Raw genomic sequence first — 10,000 nt, forward strand, 5'->3', positions numbered from 1 at the left:
GGAGGAGGTGGAGAACCATCAGCATCGTAGTCTCTCTCTTCATCTGTTTCCTTTAACCCCTATAGGGGAGGAGGTGGAGAACCATCAGCATCGTAGTCTCTCTCTTCATCTGTTTCCTTTAACCCCTGACCTTTAACCCCTATAGGGGAGGAGGTGGAGAGCCATCAGCATCGTAGTCTCTCTCTTCATCTGTTTCCTTTAACCCCTGACCTTTAACCCCTATAGGGGAGGAGGTGGAGAACCATCAGCATCGTAGTCTCTCTCTTCATCTGTTCCCTTTAACCCCTGACCTTTAACCCCTATAGGGGAGGAGGTGGAGAACCATCAGCATCGTAGTCTCTCTCTTCATCTGTTTCCTTTAACCCCTGACCTTTAACCCCTATAGGGGAGGAGGTGGGGAACCATCAGAGAGCCAATCAGCATCGTAGTCTCTCCAGAGATGATGGATATCCTGACAAGATACTGTCTCTCCGCTCTAACAATGAGAGATGTTGTCCACAAAGCGGCACGGCGGGCTGTCCAGCTCCCGCCTATCCTTTCTTTGGATTGGTGGATACATCTCATTATTTTAATACTCATTAAAACATGTTGATGAGGGTTGTTGATGTCAACCGCCTGTATTCAATAAGGAGAGATGCAGTTCTAACTAGCCTCATGTCATGAATATGCATAGCCATCTCGGGACAACTCCGATATAAAATATATATATTTTATATATTTAGATATTTTAGATATTTTTTCCTCAAAGTCGGCAGGATGTCACGTGTCCTACTTATATCAGTACACTCGTAACAACTTAAGCATTACGAAACTTCGATTCGATCAAATTAACCTCACGTAGCAAATAAGCCATTACATTTTATGTTGGCCAAATTCGACACACTGTCATTGGCCTCCATACAAAAAACATGTAACAATTCCACCTGCTGGAGAAGATAGATTTTTGGCCTTGTTTCCTTTAACCCCTGACCTTTAACCCTTATAGGTGAGGAGGTAAAGAACCCCCAGAGAGCCAATCAGCATCGTAGTCTCTCTCCTCATCTGTTTCCTTTAACCCTTATAGGGGAGGAGGTAAAGAACCCCCAGAGAGCCAATCAGCATCGTAGTCTCTCTCTTCATCTGTTTCCTTTAACCCTTATAGGTGAGGAGGTAAAGAACCCCCAGAGAGCCAATCAGCATCGTAGTCTCTCTCCTCATCTGTTTCCTTTAACCCCTATAGGGGAGGAGGTAAAGAACCCCCAGAGAGCCAATCAGCATCGTAGTCTCTCTCTTCATCTGTTTCCTTTAACCCCTATAGGTGAGGAGGTAAAGAACCCCCAGAGAGCCAATCAGCATCGTAGTCTCTCTCTTCATCTGTTTCCTTTAACCCTTATAGGTGAGGAGGTAAAGAACCCCCAGAGAGCCAATCAGCATCGTAGTCTCTCTCTTCATCTGTTTCCTTTAACCCTTATAGGTGAGGAGGTAAAGAACCCCCAGAGAGCCAATCAGCATCGTAGTCTCTCTCTTCATCTGTTTCCTTTAACCCTTATAGGTGAGGAGGTAAAGAACCCCCAGAGAGCCAATCAGCATCGTAGTCTCTCTCTTCATCTGTTTCCTTTAACCCTTATAGGTGAGGAGGTAAAGAACCCCCAGAGAGCCAATCAGCATCGTAGTCTCTCTCTTCATCTGTTTCCTTTAACCCTTATAGGTGAGGAGGTAAAGAACCCCCAGAGAGCCAATCAGCATCGTAGTCTCTCTCTTCATCTGTTTCCTTTAACCCTTATAGGTGAGGAGGTAAAGAACCCCCAGAGAGCCAATCAGCATCGTAGTCTCTCTCTTCATCTGTTTCCTTTAACCCTTATAGGTGAGGAGGTAAAGAACCCCCAGAGAGCCATCCCAATAGGCATCGTAGCCTCTCTCCTCATCTGTTTCGTGGCCTACTTCGGAGTGTCTGGTGCCCTCACCATGATGATGCCCTACTACATGTTGGATAAGAACAGTCCTCTGCCTGTAGCCTTTAAACACGTAGGCTGGGAGGGAGCCACCTACGCTGTGGCTGTAGGGTCACTGTGTGCTCTGTCCACCAGGTAAGATGGCCTACACTACTTCTCTGATAGGGTGGATGTGTTTGTGCTTCACCCAATTTATGTTCCTGGTCTTTAACAAGAGTTAGAGGAAGTCCTAACACATTTTGCAATCAGGTTAGGCTAGATTAATGGGATATGCTTTAGATTATTAGATTAATGGGATATGCTTGTGATTATTAGATTAGTGGGTTATGCCTTAGATTATTAGATTAATGGTCTAATGCTTAGATTATTAGATTAATGGACTAACACTTAGATTATTAGATTCATGGGCTATGCCTTAGACTATTAGATTCATGGGTTATGCCTTAGATTGTTTGATTAATGGGCTATGCCTTAGATTATTAGATTACTGGGCTATGCCTTAGACTGTTAGATTAATGGGCTATGCCTTAGATTATTAGTTTTAATAGGCTATGCCTTAGACTATTAGATTAATGGGTTACGCTTTAGATTAATAGGCTATGCCTTAGATTATTAGATTAATGGGCTATGCCTTAGATTATTAGATTCATGGGCTATGCCTTAGATTAATAGATTCATGGAATATGCCTTAGACTATTAGATTAATGGGCTATGCCTTAGATTAATAGATTAATGGGCTATGCCTTAGACTGTTAGATTAATGGGCTACGCCTTAGATTATTAGATTAATGGGCTATGCCTTAGACTATTAGATTAATGGGTTACGCTTTAGATTATTAGATTAATGGGCTATGCCTTAGATTATTAGATTAATGAGCTACGCCTTAGATTATTAGATTAATGGGCTATGCCTTAGATTATTAGATTAATGGGCTATGCCTTAAATTATTAGATTAATGGGCTATGCCTTAGATTATCAGATGAATGGGCTATGCCTTAGATTATTAGATTATGGGGCTATGCCTTAGATTATTATATTAATGGGCTATGCCTTAGATTATCAGATGAATTGGGCTATGCTTTAGATTAATAGATTCAGGGGCTATGCCTTAGATTATTAGATTAATGAGCTACGCCTTAGATTATTAGATTAATGGGCTATGCCTTAGATTATTAGATTAATGGGCTATGCCTTAGATTAATAGATTCAGGGGCTATGCCTTAGATTATTAGATTAATGGGTTACGCTTTAGATTATTAGATTAATGGCCTATGCCTTAGACTATTAGATTAATGGGTTACGCTTTAGATTATTAGATTAATGGCCTATGCCTTAGACTATTAGATTAATGGGCTATGCCTTAGATTAATAGATTTGATCGTTTTTACTGTTCCAGATGATAATGATGATAATATAATAATTTGTGTGAATAATACATTAAATACACAAAGGAAGTGTTATCTTGTGTTGCATTCTTCCTTGTCCAGTAGCTTTGTGTGTGTTTAACGATGTATCTCCCTGTGTGGCACGGCTCTCCTATCTCCCTACTAGCCTGCTAGGCTCCATGTTCCCCATGCCTCGTGTCATCTGGGCCATGGCTCAGGACGGCCTCCTCTTCAAGAGTCTGGCCCAGATCAGCGACCGAACCAAAACCCCTCTAATCGCTACCGTAACCTCTGGAATGGTGGCAGGTGAGACTAGAACCCTTTCTAACCAGTTAAACCACTAACAGGGCTGCTAACCTCCCCCCCCCCCCCCCCCCTCTTACAGCTCCCTTCCTACAGGAACCAACCAATGCTAGTGCCGTTTCCCTGGTTACCTCAACATGCTACTGTTCACAGTGCACCTGCTTAGAAGACCTGACCAAACCTGTGGATAAACCAGGGGTATTCAAATCTTACCCTCGAGGTACGGAGTACGACAGATTGTATTACCCTGGGGGTATGGAGTACTACTGATATTATTACCCTGGGGGTATGGAGTACTACTGATTTTATTACCCTGGGGGTATGGAGTACTACTGATATTATTACCCTGGGGGTATGGAGTATGACTGATATTATTACCCTGGGGGTATGGAGTACTACTGATTTTATTACCCTGGGGGTATGGAGTACTACTGATTTTATTACCCTGGGGGTATGGAGTACTACTGATATTATTACCCTGGGGGTATGGAGTACTACTGATATTATTACCCTGGGGGTATGGAGTACTACTGATATTATTACCCTTTCGGGTATGGAGTACTACTGATATTATTACCCTGGGGGTATGGAGTACTACTGATTTTATTACCCTGGGGGTATGGAGTACTACTGATTTTATTACCCTGGGGGTATGGAGTACTACTGATTTTATTACCCTGGGGGTATGGAGTACTACTGATTTTATTACCCTGGGGGTATGGAGTACTACTGATATTATTACCCTGGGGGTATGGAGTACTACTGATATTATTACCCTGGGGGTATGGAGTACTACTGATATTATTACCCTGGGGGTATGGAGTACTACTGATTTTATTACCCTGGGGGTATGGAGTACTACTGATATTATTACCCTGGGGGTATGGAGTACTACTGATTTTATTACCCTGGGGGTATGGAGTACTACTGATATTATTACCCTGGGGGTATGGAGTACTACTGATATTATTACCCTGGGGGTATGGAGTACTACTGATATTATTACCCTGGGGGTATGGAGTACTACTGATATTATTACCCTGGGGGTATGGAGTACTACTGATTTTATTACCCTGGGGGTATGGAGTACTACTGATATTATTACCCTGGGGGTATGGAGTACTACTGATATTATTACCCTGGGGGTATGGAGTACTACTGATATTATTACCCTGGGGGTATGGAGTACGACTGATATTATTACCCTGGGGGTATGGAGTACTACTGATTTTATTACCCTGGGGGTATGGAGTACTACTGATATTATTACCCTGGGGGTATGGAGTACTACTGATATTATTACCCTGGGGGTATGGAATACTACTGATTTTCTGTTCTACCTGATCATTTATGGCACCCATCTGGTGTCCCATGTCTAAACCAGTCCCTAATTAAAGGGGAAGAATGCTGGTGTCCCATGTCTAAACCAGTCCCTAATTAAAGGGGAAGAATGCTGGTGTCCCATGTCTAAACCAGTCCCTAATTAAAGGGGAAGAATGCTGATGTCCCAGGTCTAAACTAGTCCCTAATTAAAGGGGAATAATGCTGATGTCCCAGGTCTAAACCAGTCCCTAATTAAAGGGGAAGAATGCTGGTGTCCCAGGTCTAAACCAGTCCCTAATTAAAGGGGAAGAATGCTGGTGTCCCATGTCTAAACTAGTCCCTAATTAAAGGGAAGAATGCTGGTGTCCCATGTCTAAACCAGTCCCTAATTAAAGGGGAAGAATGCTGGTGTCCCAGGTCTAAACTAGTCCCTAATTAAAGGGGAAGAATGCTTGTGTCCCAGGTCTAAACCAGTCCCCAATTAAAGGGGAAGAATGCTGGTGTCCCATGTCTAAACCAGTCCCTAATTAAAGGGGAAGAAGGAAAAGCAGTGGAACTGGCTTGGAGGTTCAGATTTGAATTTGAGGGGATTCTATATCTATGGGAGAGACACTCGTCTTATCTGCTCTACATGTTTATTACGGGCAGACAGATCCTAAGGCTCTGAGGTTCTGTGTGTCTGGGAGGTGCACTGGGAACTGCAGCAGTTGAAACCAGGTGTCTGGACTTCATGGAGAGACTTGGAGTGTTTTTGGGTTATAAATCTTTGCCCCCTTCCTCCTCCTCCTCCTCCTCCTCCACCCCTGGCCTCTCCTCTTCCTCCTCCTCCTCCTCCTCCTCCACCCCTGGCCTCTCCTCTTCCTCCACCTCCTCCTCTTCCACCCCTGGCCTCTCTTCCTCCACCTCCTCCTCCACCCCTGGCCTCTCCTCTTCCTCCACCTCCCTCTCCTCCACCCATGGCCTCTCCTCTTCCTCCACCTCCTCCTCCTCCACCTCCTCCTCCACCCATGGCCTCTCCTCTTCCTCCACCTCCTCCTCTTCCTCCACCCCTGGCCTCTTCCTCCTCCTCCCTCTCCTCCACCCCTGGCCTCTCCTCTTCCTCCACCTCCTCCTCCTCCACCCCTGGCCTCTCCTCTTCCTCCACCTCCTCCTCCTCCTCCACTACCTCCTCTTCCACCCCTGGCCTCTCCTCCTCCACCCCTGGCCTCTCCACCTCCTCCTCCTCCTCCACCCCTGGCCTCTCCTCCACTCCTCCCTCTTTCCTTTCCTCCTCTCCCCCTCCCCTCCTATAGCCTTCTAGGCTCCATGTTTCCTCTACCTCGTATAATCTTTGCCATGGCCCGCGATGGTCTCCTCTTCTCCTTTCTGGCCAAGGTCAGTGAGAGGAAGTCGCCAATCAACTCCACCATTGCGTCAGGTTTCATGTCCGGTAAGACTGTGTTAGAGGTCAAGGGTTAAGCTCAGAGCTGATCTGTATCTGGCGGTAACACGCCTATGAGGAGGAGAGAGGTGTAGCAGACAGAGAGAGGAGGAGAGAGGTATAGCAGACAGAGAGAGGAGGAGAGAGGTGTAGCAGACAGAGCCTTTAGGTTGAAGGAACCTGAGGAGGAGAGAGAGGTGTAGCAGACAGAGAGAGGAGGAGAGAGGTGTAGCAGACAGAGACTTTAGGTTGAAGGAACCTGAGGTGGAGAGAGAGGTGTAGCAGACAGAGAGAGGAGGAGAGAGGTGTAGCAGACAGAGAGAGGAGGAGAGAGGTGTAGCAAACAGAGACTTTAGGTTGAAGGAACCTGAGGTGGAGAGAGGTGTAGCAGACAGAGAGAGGAGGAGAGAGGTGTAGCAGACAGAGAGAGGAGGAGAGAGGTGTAGCAGACAGAGACTTTAGGTTGAAGGAACCTGAGGAGGAGAGAGAGAGGTGTAGCAGACAGAGAGAGGAGGAGAGAGGTGTAGCAGACAGAGAGAGGAGGAGAGAGGTGTAGCAGACAGAGAGAGGAGGAGAGAGGTGTAGCAGACAGAGACTTTAGGTTGAAGGAACCTGAGGAGGAGAGAGGTGTAGCAGACAGAGACTTTAGGTTGAAGGAACCTGAGGAGGAGAGAGAGAGGTGTAGCAGACAGAGAGAGGAGGAGAGAGGTGTAGCAGACAGAGACTTTAGGTTGAAGGAACAATAGAGAACTGTGATTTAGTTAAGAACAAGTAAAACATCATGTGAAACAGACACTTCATTAGTCTCAACTCTTCAAAAGTTTGAAAAATGCTGCCATTTTCATTATTTTCTGTATGTGAATTGAAGGTGACTAATGTTTGTCTAGCCTACTGGTTGCTGTGATACTGTACCGTGATGTGAATTTATTGTCTGTAACATGTTTCACAGGAAATGTAATAATACTGTTATGATGTGTCTTTGTCAGAAAACGGCAGTTGTTGAGTCATCATCATGGTAATTCTTACTGTACAGTGCAGATGCCTAATGCCAGAATCAAATACAATTATGTCGTTTTGGGGTGGTTTCCCGGGCACAGATATAAACCTAGTCCTGAAAAAACAACGTATTTTAGATGGAGATTCTCCTTTGAGCTTATCAGTTCAGGAAAATCTGTGTCCAGGAACACCGCCCATTAATGTGTGCATTGGCTTGTATTTTAAACTGGGTTATTCTGGGATAGATCCTGTCGTATGTCATATTTCTTAACTTCTTACGGCTGAAATCCCGTTAACGGGATCGATATGACAACAGCCAGTGAAAGTGCAGGGCGCCAAATTCAAACAACAGAAATCTCATAATTAAAGTTCCTCAAACATACAAGTATTATACACCATTTTAAAGATAAACTTGTTGTTAATCCCACCACAGTGTCTGATTTCAAAAATGCTTTACGACGAAAGCACACCACGCGATTATGTTAGGTCAGTGCCTAGTCACAAAAAACACAGCCATTTTTCCAGCCAAAGAGAGGAGTCACAAAAAGCAGAAATAGAGATAAAATGAATCACTCACCTTTGATGATCTTCATCAGATGGCACTCATAGGACTTCATGTTACACAATACATGTATGTTTTGTTCGATAAAGTTCATATTTATATCGAAAAATCTCAGTTTACATTGGCGCGTTACGTTCAGTAATGTTTTGCTTCCAAAACATAAGGTGATTTTGCAGAGAGCCACATCAATTTACAGAAATACTCATCATAAATGTTGATGAAAATACAAGTGTTATGCATGGAATTAAAGATATACTTCTCCTTAATGCAACCGCTGTGTCAGATTTCAAAAAGCTTTACAGCGAAAGCACACCATGGAATAATCTGAGTACAGCGCTCAGCCACCAAAACAAGACATACAGATACCCGCCATGTTGTAGAGTCAACAGAAGTCAGAAATAGCGTTATAAATATTCACTTACCTTTGATGATCTTCATCTGAATGCACTCCCAGGAATCCCAGTTCCACAATAAATGTTTGTTTTGTTCGATAGAGTCCATCATTTATGTCCAAATACCTCCTTTTTGTTTGAGCGTTTAGTTCACAAATCCAAATTCACAAGGCGCAGGCACTTAATCCAGACGAAAAGTCAAAACAGTTCCATTACAGTTCGTAGAAACATGTCAAACGATGTATAGAATCAATCTTTAGGATGTTTTTATCATAAATCTTCAATAATATTCAAACCTTTTGGACAATTCCTTTGTCTTTAGAAATTAAAGGGAACACAGCTCGCTCTCACGGCTGCGCATGTGAATATAGCTCATGGCATTCTGCCAGACCCCTTAGTCAAACAGCTCTTATTCGCTCCCCCTTCACAGTAGAAGCCCGAAACAAGGTTCTAAAGACTGTTGACATCTAGTGGAAGCATTAAGAAGTAGAATCGGACCAAATTTACACTGTATCTTGGATAGGCATATACTTGAAAATCTACAAACCTCAGATTTCCCACTTCCTGGTTGGATTTATTTCTCAGGTTTTTGCCTGCCATATGAGTTCTGTTATACTCACAGACATCATTCAAACAGTTTTAGAAACTTTGCAGTGTTTTCTATCCGAATCTACTAATACTATGCATATCTTAGCTTCTGGGCCTGAGTAGCAGGCAGTTTACTCTGGGCACGCTTTTCATCCGAACGTGAAAATAGCGCCCCCCAGCCATAAGAAGTTAATGGTCTTTGACTTCTTCCTACAGCGGTGATGGCCTTCCTGTTTGACCTGAAGGACCTGGTTGATCTGATGTCTATCGGCACCTTGCTAGCCTACACCTTGGTGGCAGCCTGTGTACTAGTACTCAGGTTAGTACCCTATATACTACACCCTACTAGCCTACACCTTGGTGGCAGCCTGTGTACTAGTACTCAGGTTAGTACCCTACATACTACACCCTACTAGCCTACACCTTGGTGGCGGCCTGTGTACTAGTACTCAGGTTAGTACCCTACATACTACACCCTACTAGCCTACACCTTGGTGGCAGCCTGTGTACTAGTACTCAGGTTAGTACCCTACATACTACACCCTACTAGCCTACACCTTGGTGGCAGCCTGTGTTCGAGTACTCAGGTTAGTACCCTACACCCTACTAGCCTACACCTTGGTGGCGGCCTGTGTACTAGTACTCAGGTTAGTACCCTACATACTACACCCTACTAGCCTACACCTTGGTGGCGGCCTGTGTACTAGTACTCAGGTTAGTACCCTACATACTACACCCTACTAGCCTACACCTTGGTGGCGGCCTGTGTTCTAGTACTCAGGTTAGTACCCTACATACTACACCCTACTAGCCTACACCTTAGTGGCAGCCTGTGTTTTAGTACTCAGGTTAGTACCCTACATACTACACCCTAATAGCCTACACCTTGGTGGCGGCCTGTGTTCTAGTACTCAGGTTAGTACCCTACACCCTACTAGCCTACACCTTGGTGGCGGCCTGTGTACTAGTACTCAGGTTAGTACCCTACATACTACACCCTACTAGCCTACACCTTGGTGGCGGCCTGTGTACTAGTACTCAGGTTAGTACCCTACATACTACACCCTACTAGCCTACACCTTGGTGGCGGCCTGTGTTC

At 44.6% G+C, this 10,000-nt stretch overlaps 1 protein-coding gene across 1 annotated transcript in view; it reads left to right on the plus strand.

Annotated features, from left to right (window-relative positions):
- The window catches only part of LOC120018016 (high affinity cationic amino acid transporter 1-like), a 58,373-nt gene that overhangs the window by 39,182 nt on the left and 9,191 nt on the right, over positions 1 to 10,000 (plus strand). Inside the window, exons 6-8 of the mRNA XM_038960968.1 lie at positions 1,844 to 2,066; positions 3,484 to 3,623; positions 9,118 to 9,220. Of these exons, the coding sequence (XP_038816896.1) occupies positions 1,844 to 2,066; positions 3,484 to 3,623; positions 9,118 to 9,220 (466 nt within the window). The remainder of the gene's footprint in view (positions 1 to 1,843; positions 2,067 to 3,483; positions 3,624 to 9,117; positions 9,221 to 10,000) is intronic.

The sequence above is a fragment of the Salvelinus namaycush genome, chromosome 23, assembly GCF_016432855.1.
Source record: "Salvelinus namaycush isolate Seneca chromosome 23, SaNama_1.0, whole genome shotgun sequence".
In the NCBI taxonomy this organism is placed as follows: domain Eukaryota; kingdom Metazoa; phylum Chordata; class Actinopteri; order Salmoniformes; family Salmonidae; genus Salvelinus; species Salvelinus namaycush.